The sequence below is a fragment of the Gallinula chloropus genome (genome assembly GCF_964237585.1).
Source record: "Gallinula chloropus genome assembly, chromosome: 1".
NCBI lineage: Eukaryota > Metazoa > Chordata > Aves > Gruiformes > Rallidae > Gallinula > Gallinula chloropus.
Window position 1 is genome coordinate 23,324,788 of NC_140085.1, and position 19,931 is coordinate 23,344,718.

General features: G+C 37.9%; 1 protein-coding gene across 1 annotated transcript in view; it reads right to left on the reverse strand.

Annotated features, from left to right (window-relative positions):
* Window positions 1-19,931, reverse strand: part of WASHC4 (WASH complex subunit 4) — a gene marked incomplete at its 5' end in the record, with an annotated part of 39,292 nt that overhangs the window by 5,887 nt on the left and 13,474 nt on the right. Inside the window, 18 exons of the mRNA XM_084279555.1 lie at window positions 479-565; window positions 1,168-1,234; window positions 1,912-2,020; window positions 2,766-2,900; window positions 4,491-4,595; window positions 5,405-5,479; window positions 6,553-6,707; window positions 6,841-7,009; window positions 7,905-8,021; window positions 9,122-9,227; window positions 10,150-10,229; window positions 10,331-10,477; window positions 12,331-12,438; window positions 13,625-13,750; window positions 14,966-15,092; window positions 17,379-17,539; window positions 18,227-18,354; window positions 18,459-18,582. Of these exons, the coding sequence (XP_084135681.1) occupies window positions 479-565; window positions 1,168-1,234; window positions 1,912-2,020; window positions 2,766-2,900; window positions 4,491-4,595; window positions 5,405-5,479; window positions 6,553-6,707; window positions 6,841-7,009; window positions 7,905-8,021; window positions 9,122-9,227; window positions 10,150-10,229; window positions 10,331-10,477; window positions 12,331-12,438; window positions 13,625-13,750; window positions 14,966-15,092; window positions 17,379-17,539; window positions 18,227-18,354; window positions 18,459-18,582 (2,126 nt within the window). The remainder of the gene's footprint in view (window positions 1-478; window positions 566-1,167; window positions 1,235-1,911; window positions 2,021-2,765; window positions 2,901-4,490; window positions 4,596-5,404; window positions 5,480-6,552; window positions 6,708-6,840; window positions 7,010-7,904; window positions 8,022-9,121; window positions 9,228-10,149; window positions 10,230-10,330; window positions 10,478-12,330; window positions 12,439-13,624; window positions 13,751-14,965; window positions 15,093-17,378; window positions 17,540-18,226; window positions 18,355-18,458; window positions 18,583-19,931) is intronic.

The window sequence follows — 19,931 nt, forward strand, 5'->3', positions numbered from 1 at the left end:
AGATACATGGTGAGGAGAGCTTGTTAGCCGGGTTCTAACAGTCTAGTACTACAAGTAATAGACTCATAGAACATCTCAAGTTGGAGTTGACCCATAGGGACCAAGCCCAACTCCGTGCTCCTCGCAGGACTACCTAAAACTAAACCATACAACTTCAGATACTCCTTTAACTCTGACAGGCTCGGTGCTGTGACCACTTCCCTGGGGAGCCTGTTCCAGTAACTACATTGTCAGTGAACAACCTTTTTCTAATGTCCAATCTGAATTTCTGGAAATGCCCCTTTGCATGCAGCATTTTTAAAACAAAAGCAGAGAAGATAGAAGTAGTTAAGAACAGAAAATATTTTCGCACAAGTTCAGTTGAAATTTTAACATGTGCACACTCAAAAATGCAACCAACAGCTCATTTACAATTTCAAAATAGCAAGTGTCTCATCCCATCCCTGTTCCAGACCTGAAAAGCACAATGTTAGGGTACCTTGCTGCTTTTTGTGTTTCTTCTGAAAGTCCTTCTTCTTTCACCAGCTCTTCAAAGTTAACGATATCTTCTAAATCAGGAACAAACCTGAAAACTTACTATTTGTTAGTATTATGTTCAACTGTCTGTACTCACTGAAGTATCAATCATAATTCATAATTTAGTTAAGTCTTATGGGCTTGAATTACTTAAAGTTATACTGTCTGCTCTCTCCAGCACTTGCTGCACTTGGTAACAGTAAGTTTACTATTATTTTCAAGAAAATCAACTGTTTATTTGCATATGAGTCACTATGTTTTCATGACCTTATATAAACACTATCACCCATGCAGAAAGTGTCAAAAAAGTGTTTTTTCTGAGTTCCTCAAGGCTTCTACTCTTTTTGCTTAACACACCCCTCTGAAGTGATTAATATCAGGAATCACTGACTTAATTAAGGACCACTGATTTGGATGCCCATTCTATTAACACTTTAGCAGTGCTTTTCCATTGAATTAAGTTTCATTTTTGGTCCAGTGTTTGTACTGCTCTGAATTCCAGCACTGTTTTTGATAATTTCACTTTAACGAAGACGTAAAAATTAATCAACATTAACAGGGAATGGGTAAGAACCTAGAGAATATCAACATGAATAGTGAGCAAAGGAACAAGAAAGAGCAAACAGAAAAATGAAATATTTGTGGAAGTACCTAATTGCACTACTACAGCAGTGAAGTCCACCAGATCTTATCATTCGTACGTAACCCATAGCATTGCCTTAAAAAGAAAAAAGGGAAAAGACAAGTAATTTATTATAATAGTTAATTATTATATATAATTAACTCTTATAAGCTTGGAAAGTCACCAAATAGTTTTGGCAAAGAAACTGCTTTGAAACCCAAGTTAATGTAACGTTAAACCCCGGTGTCAGGAGTCTGTGCAGAGAAGTAAACCACGAGCGTGACACCGAGCAGGGTTACGTTCACTGTCATGGCAGCTTAAGGGCCGAACAGCACAAGCCCTTTTCACTGGTCCCATTAACCACTTGCAGGTCAGTCCCTGCTCGCCTACCGCCCCAATAGCTGAAAATACTGTTGCAATGTCAGGCATTGCTCAAAGTCAGTGTACCCAGAGAGGTGGGCCTTGTTCACAAATACATGAACTTAAGAGTACTTTGGTTTTCTTACAGGGAAATACACTCAAAGTCACTTCTGTAACAGAGAGAAGACAAACTTAAAAGGGCATCTACGCAAGCTGTAGCTTCGATCAAGACATGCAAGGTCCATTTCTGTGCAGTTAGATGAGAGTATTTCATGTAGGATACAAGAGAAGTACTTTATGTCTGACCAGAGTTAAATCTAGTTTTAGCCTGAGCTAAATGTTTAGTTACTGGACTATGACGACCTCTTTCATTTAATAAGATTTGTAACATTGTCTTAGAAAGCATTTCATACCAATTTGACTTATGAGTTGTCTGAACTGGTCAAGATAGCTCTGGCCATCTGGGGTGATTCCAAGTTTTCTGATGCCACGGTTGAACTTATCCGCTCTTTCAAAGGGATACTAGAAAAATATTTTAGAAAAATCTGTAAGTATAATTACCTGCTCTTAAAAAGATTAGATGTTTTCAGCGTGTTAATACAACCCCATTCATAATTCAATTTGTAAGTAAATTATACACCTGCCTGTCTATATTAGTTTGCAAAAGTAATTTGGCTACGTCACTCCTGCAAGCTGAAAAGTAAAATAGCAGTCTTACTGTGAGCAAGAAAGAATTCCTAAAACAAATAAGTACTTGACATAAAAGAAGCTGGCAGCCTATTTTACTAAATACATTATGTCTCATATTTTCAAGAAATCTGTTTTCCAGCAAGGAAAAAAAAATCAGATGCTGATTTTTTTAATACCTCCCAGATCTTTACATACTGGAATATGTGTTACATATTCACATCATTTTTTGATTCAATTGAAAAAAAAATCATTAAAAACTGACAACAACTGTTAAGCATGGTTTGGACAAGAAGTTTAGAACCGTAAACAGATCATGACTCCATCAAAACACTGTTTTCAGGTCACTGAGGGAATAATTTTGGCCAACTCCACATTTACAGAGCAGCCAGAACAAAACAAAGCCCTCCCAAATACAGATCTTTGTATTGGGGCATTTTGCTAGGACAAAAGCCAAAGTTTTCCCTGGAGATGCACATTTAAATAACAGGGATATGTTATGATGTGGTGCACCTTCAGTCACATAAAAGTAGCATTTCTTTAAGCCAAGTTACTGTCAATCCTTAAAAAATTACTATACCTTATGATCATTTTGATCCTTGACTTCCCTGAAGAATCTGATGTCTTTGATAAGTCTGGATTTGATATGTTCATCATACATGAACTGACTAAAAATATAAAACTTCTTCCTCAAGAACTGGTATGTGAAATTTACCTAGAAGGAGGGACAAAACAAACAAACAAACAAAAAAATCAAGGAAATTCAAAGTAACAAGCGTATCCAGCAACCCATTTTCGATAGATTCCTGAGTAACTTGCATTCATGATAATCTAACCTCCAAAAATGAAACCTTCTACTCAGTTTACTTCAATTTGTTATTCTCAGCTACCTTTTTAATTTCATAGGTTTAAAAGAATGAAGAAATCACTTCTCCTGGAAGGCCTGTTCTCTTCCTAGAAGCACAGAGGGACCAAGGGACAAGTTAGCTATTTCAGTTCAATGACCTGCCCTACACAGTTAGTAGTTTATGTCTGGAATATCCTGTTACTGCCCTTGAGAAGCAATAGAAACATTTCAAGTTGAAAAGGGTGGACAAGCTCAACTTCCTCAGTTTAGTTGTGCTATCTGCATAACCTCCTGACACAACACTCACCCATGAAGCAGAAGCACACTTCTACCCTATGCATCTCTATTACTTCTCATATCTGCACAAACAACTTTACTCACAACCTGAGGTGAATAAATCTACACCACCAGGAAATAATGCGAGTAACAACTTTTTTTGAGTAACTGAAGTCCCCGGATTAGCTATTTCAGTAACAAGAAGAAAATAATTCTTGGACTAGCACAAGAGAAGTTATTTCTAAGAGTGTGAGAAAGCAGGAAAGCCTTATTTTTCTTATCATATCCACTTTTAAAGTAATGACTTCAGAGCAGGTTCAAGATTTCCACAAGTTCTGTTGTTTCAGGAGGTCCAGAACAGGAAAAATGAAACAAAAAAGTTGCCCAGCAGAGTGGAAAACGCTGACCTGAAAATACTTTTGGCACTGTACCCAAAGCCAAGAACCACAATGGTAAATTCCTGCCAATGGAAGCGCCCTTATCTACTTTGCAAGGAGGTCAACCAACCTTTGTCTGGTTAAAATGACCACCTACACTACAGACATCATTGTAAGCACTGCAGCAAGAAGTCGTGGTCTTCCGACAAGCAACCCGAGATCTGTAGCTTTTACTTTGCAAACTCAACAGCTCTTAAGCTTAACAACCACAAGCAGCACTTAAAAGTTAACACTGTTTCTTCCAGCTTTGCTTTAACTGCAGCAGAAGTAACTGCCTGGTAAGTGTTAATGAGAAACTTAGAGCATGCTAATTTATGCAGGCAGCTTAGAAATCAAAATATTTGCTAGTTTAATAAACATTATTTATCTTAACTTGACTGAGTTCAAGAAGCATCTGGTGATGCACTCAGTCACATGCTCTGAATTGGCTGGCCCTGTCTGGAGCCAAGAGTTGGACTTGGTGATCCTTAAGTATCCGTTCCAACTCAGGATATTCTGTGATTCTAACTGAAATTCAGAGTCCCACCAGAAACAACTACATGTTCTTTGATGTGTTTTTAGACCTCCCACAAGACTGCAATAATTGATTTGTGTCCTGTCCAAGAACTGATTTCTTTTCTTAATACACACAGAAATTACTGCATTCTTAAAACTGCAAAACCAAATAAATCATTAAGACAAGCAAGAGTTTGGAGAGTTTTGTGCACTATTAAAATAGTAAAACAACGGAGCAAAAGGTACTCACTGTCGTGTTCATGATTCCTGTTCCATGGGTTCGAATTGAATTGGCGATGTGTCGGATATTGATAGTGTTCAAGTGCTTGTTATTACTTGTTCTTTCAATGAAGATCTGGGAGGTAGTGAGGGGAAATAATGTTATGTACCCAAAACTGATTCTTTGATAAATAAGCACTCTTGGTACCCCATATCCTATTTCTGAGAGTAGCAAGTAACTGGCCATTAGGGAAAGAAATGAGAAAACACAGCAAGCATACAACATCTTTCCTGGTAGGTTCTTTCAATTTCTATAAAGGAACAATTCAACAATTCCAAGGGAGATGTTGTATGTAACCTCTCATATTTATAGAGACTGTATTCTACATTAACTGGTCTAAACTCTTTTGACACCTTTTTGACACTTTTTGACTTTTGGCTCCTCTAGATACCATGACAGTAAGTTCCACTTCTGAATTAAGTGCTGTGAGAAAATGTACTTCCTTTTCTATAAGGAAACTGCACATTTTCATAGCGGGCCCCTCACTTTCACACTGTGAGAAAACCCTGTACATTTCCTTCATGTCATTCACTGCTTCATCTCTCTAACAACCCATTTTCTGATACCCTTTTTTCAAGCTGAGAAGTCACATACTTACTACATCCTTATATAGCAGCCAATTATCCTTATTGCTTTTTCCTAGCTTCACTGGATTATCTGACACTGAGATCCCACTGGCACACTGTACTCAAAATATGCTTAGAGAACATTCTCAGAGCCTTATCTACAACATCCCCAAATATGTTCTTCTCAAGCAGCAATAGATATTTTACAGCTTATTGTGTTCGTTCAGCTTGAGTTTTTCTTACACAAGCACTGCTCAGCATTTCTTAATCCCTTCAAATAAGAGCCAAATCCAGGAAAAAGCATGGGATGCACCTTACCTGATTATTCAGATTGTAGAGGTAGCGGAATACAAAAACATGGATATTTCTCATGATTTCCAAAACATCCAGACCCTGAAACAGTATTATTTATTGAAAATTATTTTGATAAAAATTCTCAAGAACTACTAGCATGTCTAACCACTAAGATGCACAAACACTATTTCTGTAGTTACTTGAAAACATTTTACAAAGCAGTGCCCCAATTAGAAAAAACACCCCCAAAACCCCCCCCCCACACACAAATAAAAGCACTAAAACAAAACAAACCACCAAAACTGAAATTTGGCTTAAAGAGATTTCTATAGACACAGATTTTTACAGAGAGATAAGCAATAAGCTACTTCTTGATACTGTTTTGCCCAACCTGTCTAGAGACTGAAGCTTTGTGTTTACAAGATAAGTTTACAATTTTTTTGCTTGGTTTAACTCTATAACAATGTGCTGTCTAATTACCATCAGTAGAAAGCTATTCCCTAAATAAAGGAATGAAGCTAAGTGCCATAAATTTCCAACATATTAAAACTCTTGAAGGAAAGTCACCAGAAATATGCAATTTGCAATTCTTTTGCACTGACCTTAAAACAGTGACTGCCTTCCCCATTAACTTCCCCGTACAACTTTACGTGTAACCATGATCAGCAGTTCCTAGGAGGCTGTGTGCCACTCTCCTATTAAGCTAAGCACAGATGTCCTAAAGTCCTCAATATCCAGCCAGTGAAAGTTTCTCTTGATGATCACTACACAGAACTTGCTGAGAAGCAAGCAATGAACCAGGAAAAAGACCCAACATTCAAAGGTCACTCCATACATGTGATAGTTGGATTCCACATATATTGCTTGACAAAGTGCTGATGCTGAATTTTTAAAGAAAACATTCCCTGTCTTTGTATATCAAATTTCATTTTATTAAGTCTTATGTTAAAAAATGAACTAACAAGTCCAACATGAAATTATCCAAAACTGATGTTACCTCCAGAGGTAGATAAAGAACCTGTCTCAGAAGTCAACCAGAAATTAAAGGTCACTTTTTCTACACAGTTCTCTAAACTTGGGTACTTCCATTTTAATGACTCAGTCCTCTGAATAGGTAGCTAGTAGGACAGTGTAACAGAACAGTGAATATTCATATTCTATGGGCACTGTACCTGTTCCAGAGTCTGGCTAGGAAGATGTGCTTCAGTCATACTTAAACCATAGCGTTGAGTTGCTAGGTTTCTCATTTCACTGTAGGTGGCCCAGTCATGAAGAGCTACAGTTGTTAAATTGTAGAAGGTCTTGTCCAAATAGTGAGTTACATAAGCTGTAAATACATAAAAGGATGAACTAAAATAATACTACCTGTATAGTTAGGGAAGTGTGGAAAGAAGTGAAAAGATATACTAGGCCAAACAGAGATGAAAGTAATGGAATCAAGAAAATGTGTAGCTCCTCACCTTTTATGTCAATGAATCGATTGAAAAAACGTATTGGGTTCAGAAAGAAGAAGTGAGCTAGATCCTTCATGCCAACTCTGAAGGGGTTTCTGTCATCCAGCTTTAGATGTGTATGAACTGATAAGCGCAGGTCCTTTTCTATCTCTTTACATAATTTGTCCAGCAGGTGCTATTCAGAGAAGAAAGAAAAATCATGTACAATGCTCAGATACATAAACTGACCAAACTAGTAAAGACAGCTTTGCTTTGCCAGGGTCAAAGTGAATCAATACTTGGGAACCAGAAGTATATTTAATTCCCATGTTTTTGATAGCACACAACAGCAAGAAAAAGCTACACACCTCAGAAAGTTAAAGGTTTAACCACCTAATGCCCTTCTGCATGACTGAAACCTCCACAGGTTTCAGTTTAAAAGGCGTTTAACACAATTTAAATTTGAGTATTCTCACTTCTCATCTTAAGGGGAACTTAAGGAGGCTTAGGGCTATCTAGATAAAAATAAGACCTAACTCAGAGAGGAAGAGTCTTGCAATGCCTCTGATTTTCTACAGAATATGTAATGTTTAGTTTTGAACTAGTCAAACAAAGAGTGGCTCAAAGGTTAGTTAAAATCTAGGAGTTGGGAAATCTGAATTGACATTTTCTGTCAATAATCCTTCGTAATTCTAGATAATAATCCACTGAAGAGGTCATCTACACTTTGAGAGCCTTCACTATTAAAAGTCTTGCATACATGTAGTATTTCTTTTAGGCATTCTCATACAATCAGAAGCTAATCTGACAAAAAGCACTCCTCTGTCTGCACAGTTGAATCTATAACTGAGGTTTTGCCAACTTAGGGCATTTAGAGTGCGGTATTTTCACATTCCCAGCCAACACAGATACCATTCATAACAGGTCTTGAATAACCAAAAAAACCCAACCCAAACCAGTAAACATTATCTTACGCCGTTCTCAAAGGTCTCTCTTCTGTTTTTATAGCTCACATCAGGTTTGTACAATAGATGGTGGCTGATAAGATATTCCAAACACAGTGTTGCCTTTCATTTCCATTTACAAGTTACCTCATTGAGCACTTCCATGATTTCTTTGTCATAACATTCCAAAAGCACCTCGTGAGATTCCAAGTGTCTTGCATGCATCATAGCAGGTACACAGTCCCGTAGTGCACTAAACATATACTGAGAAAAGAAACTACTTTACCAACAGATTGACATGTCAACAGCATCTCAAATAGCGTTCAAAGCTAGCAAACAAATCAAAGTCACTAGTCTTCCCACTTTCATCAAAAATATACTTCATAAACCCTACTGAATCTTCCTGGCAATGTGTTCATCTGAAGTATTTAGTTGCTACTGATCCATTTACTGAAAGGTGATAACTATTAGTCATTTCATCTGACATTATCTGCATTATCATAATTATCATAACAGCTGGGGATGCTTAGCCTTGAGAAGAGGAGGCTGAGGGGAGATCTTATCACTGCCTACAATTACCTGAAAGGAGGTTGTAGAGAGGCTGGTGATGGTCTCTTCAGCCAGGTGACAGGTAATAGGACAAGGGGAAATGGCACAAAGCTGTGCCAGGGCAGGTTCAGATTAGAGGTGAGGGAAAAATTTTTCACTTAAAAAGTTGTCAGGGCCTGGAACAGGCTGTCCAGGGAGGGGGTTGAGTCATCATCCCTGGATGTGTTTAAAAAAGGACAGGAATGAGTGGACTTGATGATCTTAATTCTGTGATCATTGTTTTATACTGTAATTGACCACAGCATGTACAATCCTGGACAGTACTGGAACAGACGATCGATTTCTATCAGTATGCCAAAGCTTCTGCAGCAAATACTTGATACTTAAAGAAGGGAGGAGGAAAAGAAACAGGACAACTATCCCACACAGCATCATTGAACACACAGTGATATGTGTTTTAGAAATACGTAACCACAATGAGGAACAAAGACGTTTGATATTCAAGCCTAGCAAAAAGGTGCTAATTTCAAATTAGAATGACTGAAGAGACAAGAGACAGAAAGATACACAGAGAGCCAGAGTTAACAGCAGCAATGTTAGATTTTTAGAACAATTTAACAGATGTACTTCAATTATATCTAGAACAAAGACTGCTTTTATTTCCTCCAGATTGAGAAAAAAATTCTGCCTTAGTAGTAACTCTTGCCTGGGTTTTACTTTTGGGGTTTTTTTGAGCTTCCTCTTTAAGAGTTTCAGTCTAAGCTTTATCCTACTATAGTGGCTTGTTAAACCATGTTAGTAACATTATTACTTACATGGAGTCTGGCAGAATCAACAGCATTTTCATAGACATCATCCAAATAGATTGGAAAGACTGCTCGATGCCAGTATAAGAAACAACAGTCGCACTGTGCTCGAATTCTAGAACACAAGATTACTTATTGGACATGGAATTGGAAGAAGCCATTCTTCTAATACAGAGATACTTATTTTAGTGTGTTTAAACTGAAGACTACTGCATTTCAAGTCTAAGTTCTACATAGTTACTGTAACATTCCAGATGCATTTTCCTTCAAAAGAAAGTTCTTGAATAAAGAACCTTTTGTTTACAAACAGCCTAGTGGAAAACATGGAAAAAAAGATGCCTGGCTTTCATAAAAGGTCACTCAGTCTCTGAAAGAGTTAAACCTTACATATTACAACAACATCCTAAATAAGAGTTTTCCTATTGCATGCAATTAGTCACTTAGAAGTCAAACCTATACTCTAAAGTTTCTCCTTTAAGCCAAAGGGGAGAAACAGGCCTCTCCTGATACAACCTGCATATAACACTTATCCCAGGAGTTTATCCCATCAGTCATTCACTGAAGGTGTTCGTCTTTCTCCACAAAGCCTTCATGGAACCCAGATATTTACCTGATTTTCATTCGACCAACATTACAGAAATGAGGTGTTCACTAAAAATACGGCAGCATAAAACATGGTGTCACGTATGACCTAACAGCCTGACTTCCCAAACAGACTGGTACTAACTCATGGCTTTTGTGGTTGGGTTAAGAGGAAGACTTCAGCTTGACATAAAGCTGAGCCATCCAACAGTAACTGAATTTCTAAATCAGAGAAGCAGATGACCTAATTGCAACAGTTAGGTAAAATATGACTTGCCCAAAGACAAGTGAGCTTCAGGCTGAGCTGTGGAATTCTTCCTGTCCATCCCTGGTCTACAATACATGCAAAAATTACCACCAGCATGCAGCTACCAGACTCTGCAGTTCCCACAAGGAAGATCCAGATTCCCTGGTGACATTATACTGCCTTGTATACATCATGTGCCACTGCTTACCGCTCTGTAAGTTCACTGATCAAGTCCATTTTTTTCAGAACTAACTGAAGGGGAGCGAGTTCTTCATCTTTAAAAGTTTTCTGTGAAAACAATAAAAAAAGAGACAAGAGAGATACGATTAAATTTCTTTATAAAATACTGCACCAAACAAGCAAAGGTCTGGAACAATCACAGCACTTACCATCTGTGTTCCCACACTCAGTGCAAGGGAAACAATCAGTCGCCTCTGTTTTGTACTTGGCCCATTGAGGGTGTTCTCAGCCAACACCAAAGCCGACAGGACATCCAGGCGCTGCTCGCTGTACTTCTTATCAGAAATTACTCTTTTCTTGATGACAGGAAGACACAGAAATTCACACAAAAGTCACTTAAGCCCAAAAGCAATAGCTTACCTCTTCTTTCCAAACCTTAATGATTTGTCATAAACTGAGTACATAAACTGCTAACAAATTGCATTTTGTGAACAGAGGTAATCAAACCTGGATTAATTTACTTTGTCAATTCAATGATGTTACCCTATCTATACACTTGGAATACGTGTGGCTGAACCATGACCATGGGTCAGGTTATACAGTACACCAATCCCATGCAAACTGCAGTGACTGCACACCAATTTTAATTCTAAGGTACACGTAATTTTTTATAATATTTTTAAAGTTACTATGTTGTTGGTAACAAAATCCAGTTTACAGCTGACGAGCCAGAAGACGTAGAAACACGGCAATAATGATGACTTGCAATTTTCTACAAATTCTAATTTATCAGAAAGATTAAGTACCAAAAACACTTGCATGAACAAATGAAGCCAAGTCTTCTGGCTAGTAAGTTGAAGTCACAGATGTATTTGTGATGGCAGCATAACTCAGAAGAGGTACAGTTCCATGAAAAAGTTAAAGCAAATCTAAGAAAATATGTTCAATGTGAAGCTCCTAACCTTACATGCTAAAGATAAGTTAGCTTTATGCCTTAGACCTTACACCACTTTTTCCTAAAGACAATTACTAATAAACTCTTCTATTTACTAGCCTTTGTCTCTTGCATCTTTTCTGAAAAGTAGTCAAAATATCAAGAATTCTTCACAGATGTGTTCACTTGGATAGTTGCTCAATACACAAATCTCAGGATATTCCTCCACAGTTAGAAATAACTTGCAATTATAAATAATATATTATATATAATTATATATTTAGATAACTTTCATAATCTTTTATATATGTGAACTGCTTGTTTGAAGATACTTTCCTTTTTCTTAGTAGCTTTGAAGCTCGAAACTTACTCAGTTCATGCTACTCCAAATTCTTTTTCTTAAATATATCAGCTTTTTAGAAGTATGAACTATTTTTTCTTATACTAGGAAATACGGAGTTGTGAAATATACCAATTGAGATTACAGATAAATTTCATACATAGCAAACTTCAAAATATAAAAGTCTACTATTAAAATTGTAACCCATTTATGGGAGCATAGCCAAAACCAAAAATTAAAAGGGAAACTTAATAGGCATACTTATATCAGTAGCACACATCCTTTGAATTCTACTAGTGATTGCTTTTCATCACATTCAGAACATATATACAACAGGTATACTAAAATCTCATTTCCCCATTTGTCCTGAATTCAGAAATTCAAGATTTGATGAGAAAAACGTGTAGTAAACTGAACGCGATTACAGAAAGAAGCAATATATAAGTATTACAGCATCTCACCACCAGAAGCCGTTTTACCCCGCAGCAAAGCAGTGAATTTATCCACACACTAAGCTCCCATAAACCCATCGTGTATTAACCACTGGTATTCTGCCAAGCAAGGTTTATATAAATAACAGCCTCTTTGCTCAGAGATGCAACAGGCTGCTTTAAGAACGTGCCTCAGAAAAGGGGTAAGAGGAGGTCAGTTTCTGAAAATCACAAGAGATAAAAGCTAAAAAAGAACACAAGAGGAACACCACAAGACATGTAGCGGTTTCGGAGAAAAGAGAAACCACTCTGGGTCAAAACCAGATAACCATCTACACTGCAGAGTTTCTAGAGTAAAGCTATGACCTACTGGAAAGCTGCTATCTGCTGACTGTGTTAGAGCACTGCACTACAGATGTTGCAAAAGTAAGAAAAATAATTTAAAATTAAGATTATTTTTTTAAACAGATAGGAAGATTAATTATTAAAACTTGGACTACATACCTTGGCTACAGAAATAGAGTGAAGAGCCTGATACTGCAGATGCTGAGTGATGTGAGTCACAGAATCTGCCACAATCATACTTCTCCGGTAAAACATGTGTTGTATTGCCTAAAGTCAATCCCAAAACACAACAGTTCATGTAGTTACCGGAATTGTTGCCTGCAGAATTTGGCTTTCTCGTGGCTGAATCATCCACACTGCAAATAGAAACTCCTTCCACTTTGTAACACAGTTAGTAGCAGTTGTAATTAACACTTAGAAACTGAGAAAAATCATACCATTCAAAAGCATAAAGTTTTTTTCGGACTGGTATGAGTGTTACTGGGCTTTTTGCTTTGGAATGTTTGGTTGGTTTGCTGCTTTGGGTTTTGTTTGTTTGGGGGGGGTTCTTTGGGGGAGTTCTTTGGGGGGGTGTTTAGTCGTTTTTGTTTTATTTTGGTGGGTTTTTTAAATAATCTAGTTCTATTCATCACTGCCTTCTGAAGTTCTCTCAAAACAGAGTATTTTCATTTTGGAAAAAGCACCAGTAGAAGTATGAAATCCTGCACTTGTGGAGGAACAGTCCCACACACCAATATATTTGGGAGTTATCCTAATAAGTAGTTTTGCAGGAGAGTTCCAGTACTTAGAGAGTGGCTACAAAAGAATATGGTGACTAAGGTGCAATGGGTACACACCCTATCCAGCAGAATCTTAGGTATCCCACGTTGGGGAATCCACCATTTCTCTTGGGAGATTACTCTGACAGTTGATTGTTCTCACTGCAAAAAATTTTCTTCTGGAGGCCAACTGGCACCTTCCCAGGAATAACTGGGCCATCTTTTCAAGATGGTGCTTCTGTCTAGACAGAGCTTTTGCCAAGAAAGGCTGGACTAGATGATCCTTGAGGTCCCTTCTAACCCGATGTTCTCTGGTTCTGTGAAAAAGAACTGGGGGTCCTGGTCAACATCAGGTTGAATGTGAGTCCGTCGCGTGCCCTTGCTGCAAATGTGGCTAATGGTACCTTTGGATGCATTAGACAAAGTACTGTTGGCAGGTCAAGGTAGCTGATCCTTCCCCTCTAGAGGGGGAAGGTGCCTTCCAACATGTGACACTAAGGAAGATAGTTAGTAGTTACATAAAAATTTATTCTAGCCTCCCAAATTTCCTGTTCTTTAATCACATCCAGTCTTGAACAAGACGACATCCATGCAAAATGCACTTCCCATCTCATTGTTTTTTTAATATGCAATATTTGATCAACCTTCTCTGTAAAGACCTAGATGTAATAAACAATGCTCATGCAGTCACCTACCTTCAGAAGTTCCACAAGTCTGCATAGAGCTTTCACCGAGGTTTTGGTCATAGGTTTTTGCATGGACATGTAGAGATTCATTGTAGTTTTGATGATGGTGCTAAGACTGTATGCATAAAGAAAACCCTGAAAATAAAATGAGTAAGAGGGAAATTAAAAAGGAGTAGAATAATTTCACAACATATCACAACTAAGTCCTCTCTGTTTTACTTCATACATGACAGCTAACTTTTGCCTCTTCAGGCTAGAAAACCTACCACTCCACTTAAGCAAGGCTGGGATACCAAATTTGAATGTCATCCTTTTTTTTAGGCAGATGTTGTGAAACTGCCTATGAGTTAGTAGATCACCTCATCATTAACCTCTTCTACAACTACTCAAATTAAATACTGGTCACTGAATGGAAGGTCCCGTTGTAAACCAACCCACCAAACAACTCCCATCCCCCAAAAAAACCCCAATCTAAAACTTTCAGATTCTGCGGAATAAAAATGCTGACAGTACACACTTCTACACTTCCTAAATAAAACTGTGCATCCCACAATAAAAAGAGAAGTAATTTTAAAAATCAATGCATGCTAAGCTTTTAAACACAATGTTGATTACATACAGCATGACAACAATGTTATTCAACTTATTTAAAACAAAAAGTAGTAACAGTAAAATGCAACCCCAAAAAGCCCCAAGAAAAGACAGCAAGTGGTGTAGGAAACTCAATTCACTACAAAGCAAAGTTTTAAGTCCACTGCAAATAATTGTAAACCCCACAAATCCCAGTACGCATAGTCTTCAGATACGGGTGGGTCAGGATGGTGCTTCAATCTATCATACACCTATTCTTATCAGATTTCTGTCAGGCAGATAGATACATATAAAAACTAACAAAAACGTAAATTCAGAAACAAGATGCATCTTACATTAAGACTACATGCTGTTAGTATGTCAAAAGAAAATCAGCTGCCTCGGAACGTAGCAAGATTCTTGCAAAGTACCATCACTAGGCAAAGCACAATGAATCAACACAAAACCTTTACTGGAAGTATGTACTGTGCTAAATAATACTAAAGTAGATACTGCTTTAGGCCGACTTGGGTACCTCACGACTGGCTCAAAAGGAAAATAAAAACTAAAACCTTACTACAGAGGAAATAAAACTTTCTTAATTTCCTAAGTCAAGAGAAAAATTCCAGATTTTAGCCACTGACTATTTAGTTAGATTCACTTTTCTCCACACTCTTTTTACAGATTTACCTGAAAGGGTATCTACTGGGCATTTAAAGAAGAATTCTCACACTGTAAAATAACACCCTGATAATCACAGAACTTTAAAAAGCCACACACCTGGATGAAGACATTGCAGCGGTTAGAAAGATCTTCAGCAAACTTATCCACGCGCTGCTCTCTTGACAAGATAGATTCCATCTTTGTCATCCATGAGCTCACAAAAACATAGTATGACTGCATATCTCTGGAGGAGAGACAAAGAACATTGCTCACTTCGAACAAGGAGTATGAGGATCACCTTTTCTCTTTCCAAAGCTTAAATTCTTGCAAGGAGAATACATTTAGTCCCCAAAATAGCAAATCTCATACCCAGAAAGTACTGGAACCTCACACATTTCAAACTTCTACAGGTAAGGATTAGTTAAGTCTGCCATTTATATCTGTACAAGCGTATCTCAGTCAAAATCATCTATCTCTGAAGACAACAAATGGCCCTCTTAGTAGTACATACACTGCACTTATTTAAATAGTAAATAAAACGGCTATAAAATGCTTTTAAGCACTAGACAAAAAAATCATAAATTGATGTTAATTTTTTTTCCTCCAAGTTTTAGTTTTTGTTATATACACACAGACACATAAACAAATATAATTTGTCATTGTATCAGTACCAGCCTAGGCTGCTCTTGAAGCAGATTAACTTCTGAATTATTCAACTGCACTAGTTGTAATTAAATGGTTAGAGAGTTCACTAAACTGCTATTTATTCCACAGAACTATGGCACTACAATACCACTTATTGTAGCAGTTATAGCAGGAATTTACTCAAGTCATTGATTATGACATCAAAAATTACACTTTGAAGAATACTCTTAAGGCAACAGTCTTTGTAAGAAGACAAGACAAATTTTACAAGAATTTGTAAAAAGAAGAGAAAGTTATTGGCAGAATTCAAATCCGGAGATACAAAATCTGGATTTTATTACAGTACCCTGAAAATTGTGCATCCAAAAGAAGGGCAAAGCTGGCAAAAGGTCAAGAGAACCAAGTCCTCCCAGGCTGAGGGAGCTGGGTTGTTTAGCTTGGAGAAGAGGAGGCTGAGGGGAGACCTTACCACTCTCTAAAACTACCCGAAAGGAGGTCATTGTGAGGTGGGTGTTTATCTCTTCTCTCAAGTAACAAGCAATAGGACAAAAGGAAACAGTCTCAAATTGTGCCAGAGGAAGTTTAGACTGGATAGTAGGAAGACTTTCTTCACCAAATGGGTTAGCAATCACCAGAACAGGCTGCCCAGGGAAGTGGCTGAGTTACCATCCCTTCAGGTATTTAAAAGATGTGTAAATGTGGTGCTTTGGGACATGGTTCAGTATCAGACCTGGTACTGTTTGGTTTACAGTTGGACTTGATGATTTTAAAAGTCTCTTCCAATTTTAATCATTCTAAGACTATGAAACTTCTGTGAGCACCCAGATCTCTTTTGACCTCTTCTTCACCTTAGGAGCTGCAAGATGTGCCTTGTACCACTGTCCAAGATCAGAAGCAGAGCAGCAGTGCAGTTACGCTCCATCTCAGAATAAAAGCCCAGGAGAAAATTTAGTCAGAGCTCTTGAATCTTCCCATGGATGTAGGATGTAAACCAGCAAGTGGTGGATTGAAACAGAAACAGGGCAGTAGTGAAAATAATCTGCCAGAGGATCATGGAGACATGGAGTTGCTTTCCTCCCCTACCTCCTTCCCTCCAACCCAGTTCTTCCAGCTGACATACAGGATTGGAAGACAACCTGCAAAATGTGATTTTTTACTTCTATTCCACAAACCCCAATTTTCAACTTCTTGTTTTGGTCTGCAACATAAACAGAAATCTCAGCCCTGTGTTCTCCCTAGGCAGTGCAGCACATCTGTTCCTGAGACTGACAGCTAAAAAAAAATCCAACTCTCCTCTAAACATATTTTAGAAAGAATTTAGACAAGGAAGTGACTTTCAAACTACACAGAGCACAAAACATGAGAAGCCTGGTGAAATACAGATAATTTCAATGGCCATCAAACAAACAATTAGAACAGCAATGAAGAAAGTCACCAAGCAGAGAAAAACTCCTCTACAAGCCTACTACTGACTTCACTCCATAAGCACATGGAAAGCAGAGCCCCAGTAGAAAACCAAACAGCTCAGGTTACTAGACACTAGTTCAAAAAAACCCTGAAACAACCAAACAAAAACAAACCACCCAAAAAAAAATCCACAAGTTGAAAGTATGAAAATAGAAATCACTGAAATATTTAGAACTGCCAGGAACATTGTTATTTTGATGACATAATACACATTTTTCTGAAATGGTAGCATGAAAAAACCAGCTTCGTTTTGACACTTTCAGCAGCACTAACACACATATTGCTGCAGTGAAATGGAAAAGCTGATTAACACCACTGAGCAACACTACACAACATGCTAGTACACCGAATGAAGAAACACACATGCTTGTAAACTATGTGCCAAACAGCATCACAGAGCAGCATTTAAGAAGCTTACTTGGTGAGTGACTGTGCCTTCTGCTGTAGAAAGTTCTCCCTTTGCATTTTAACTGTGTGCATACTTTTCTTGTCCAAGAATTTGGCAGCAGCTGGTATCTTCTGAATCAGGAAGTTGTCAGCAAACCAGATAATGTTAGCAGTCAATGTAATGGCTGGTACCTGAGGGAAAAAAAAAGGGGGGAAGAGTGGAAGAATATTCCAAAGTAGCAATAAACATTAGCAACTACAACAAATATTGTGCCGTGTGCGTTTCTTCTGTCTCTCTGGAACCATAACACACAGTTAAGTTTATTGCTGCATAACTGGTTTCTACAAAGTAATACGTTCCTGTTAAAAATGTTTCTCCCATAGAGGTCTACTAAGGATACCACAGGCAAAATTATTACCACTCTCAGCAATTCCAAACAGTACTGGAGAGTTTAACAGGTGATATGAAAAAGCCCAAACCACCTTTGGACTTAAAGGTCTTCCAGAACATGTATTTGTATCCAAGATCAAAACCCACAGCATTTATTCAGTCCCACAATACTCCAGACAATTTTTTTGTCCTCAGTGCCACATTAATCTTGAGAAGAAACATTTTTATTGGTAATCTTAAGTCACTTTATCTTGCATCTACATGAGTGCACAGGTTTTAGACCATCTTTAAAATAAAATGGGGGCAGAAAAGGGGGGTAGGGAGGAAATTATAAAAAGTACAAAAATCTCAATTCTGCTTTCTGATTTGTCTTGGTAATTTGTGTGTGTTTTCTTTTCACAAGTCTGTGCTACCCAACTAAGTAAATTATCTACTTCCTTACTGAAGATTCTCCCCTTTAATTACTGACAAAGGAATAAAACACTCACCTTTTTACAGACATCCAACAATGACTTGTAAAATTTCTTGTCTATGGTCCGAAAAATCTGGAAGTGCAGTACAAAGAGGCCGCAGATGCTCACATATTTATCTCTCTGGTCAATTTCTGAAGGTTCACCTGCAGAAATACATATTTACTTTTGTTTTAAAGTCTGCTCCTAGACAAACACCACAAACAATTTTAGAAACAGCGAAGCTGGCAGAAGTGTGAGCTTGCATTACCAAGTTTGGCTTCAATGTTTGCAAAAGCCGTGCGAAGAGTATGAGCAAATTCTTCAGCAAAGGTGCTGTTCTTAGAAACTGACACACCACCATTTACAGAATCAAACTGTTGCTCTATGCAGGCCTAAGCAAAAAGGAAAAAAAAAGCAGAATGAGTGCACCATGAATTTTGGGCCTTACAAGAATACTGATTTTGTAAGAGAAGAATACTCCAAGAGCAAAATGATTTAAGACTAACCTCAAATTAGTCTTAAAGTTCACAACATACAGATATGCTTAAGTGCAGTATAACAGAAAAATATTAAAAACTTCTCATACTTAACATGAAACAAAAGACCATTTTATTTACCTGACAGTTCTGTTAAAGAGCAGTTTTAAAGAAACCATTTGACATGCCAGCAGTAAGAAACTAGATGCATATTCACATTAATACATTATAATACACTACTAGATATCCACTAAACAAAGATCATCATGCAATTTGCTTGGAGGATGTGGTTCATGACCTTGTAGCATAAAACCCCAGAACACTGGTAGCGGTTTAAAAAAATCCAAACCCCACACAACAGTCAAAATACAGTGATAAACTTCAAATTTTCTAAAGATATTAAAGAAGTATTTAGTTGAACTGTATTTAAGAATATTTTCCATGTATTTTTATTAGAAAAGGGCATTTGCAGGACAAGAGGGGAAACTTCCTGAATGAATACCAGGCAAATGCTACTGATGTCTCAAAATGTTGTCCTGGGTTCAGCTAGGATAGAGGTTTGGGGTTTTTTTTCTAGTAGCTGGTTAAGTGCTGTGTGTGGGATTTAGAAGGGCAGTTTTGGTAACACATAGATGTTTTAGTTATTGCCAAGCAGTTAGGGACTTTTCAATTGCTCATACTGCTTTGCTAACAAGGAGGCAGGGGAGCACCCAGGAAGCTGGGAAGGGACACAGCCAGGACAGGTAACCCAAACTTGGTATTCCCAGTTTGACGACTCAAACCCAAAGGGGGTATTCCATGCCAATTACATCATGCTCAGCATAAAGGGGGCTGGTGGGGGAGGAGCACACAGCTCCAGAACACATGATTTGGGGACGGCCCAGCTTCAGGACAGCTCTGAGCTGTACAGTCTGAGATGTGTGGTTCAGTGAGAAACTGCATTGTGAATCACCAGTTCTGTATATTTTGCTATAAAGCCCTGCTATTATTTCTCTCTCTCTGCTGTCCCAATAAACTGTCCTTACCCCAACCCACAAGGTTTGCCTTTGGTTTTATCCCCACCCCTTCCCCCAAGAGCATGGCCTGTGTGGTACTTCAGCTGCCGGATGGGGCAAAACCACAACAGAAGTCTTTGCAATAATTCAATATTAGAGAAACACAAGATGAAAACTGGATAGCCAGTAGCAATGCCCTTTGAAAGAATGACCCAAATTATGCTTCATTATTTATCCATAGTTTCCCTTTTGGAAGCTTTTACAGACACA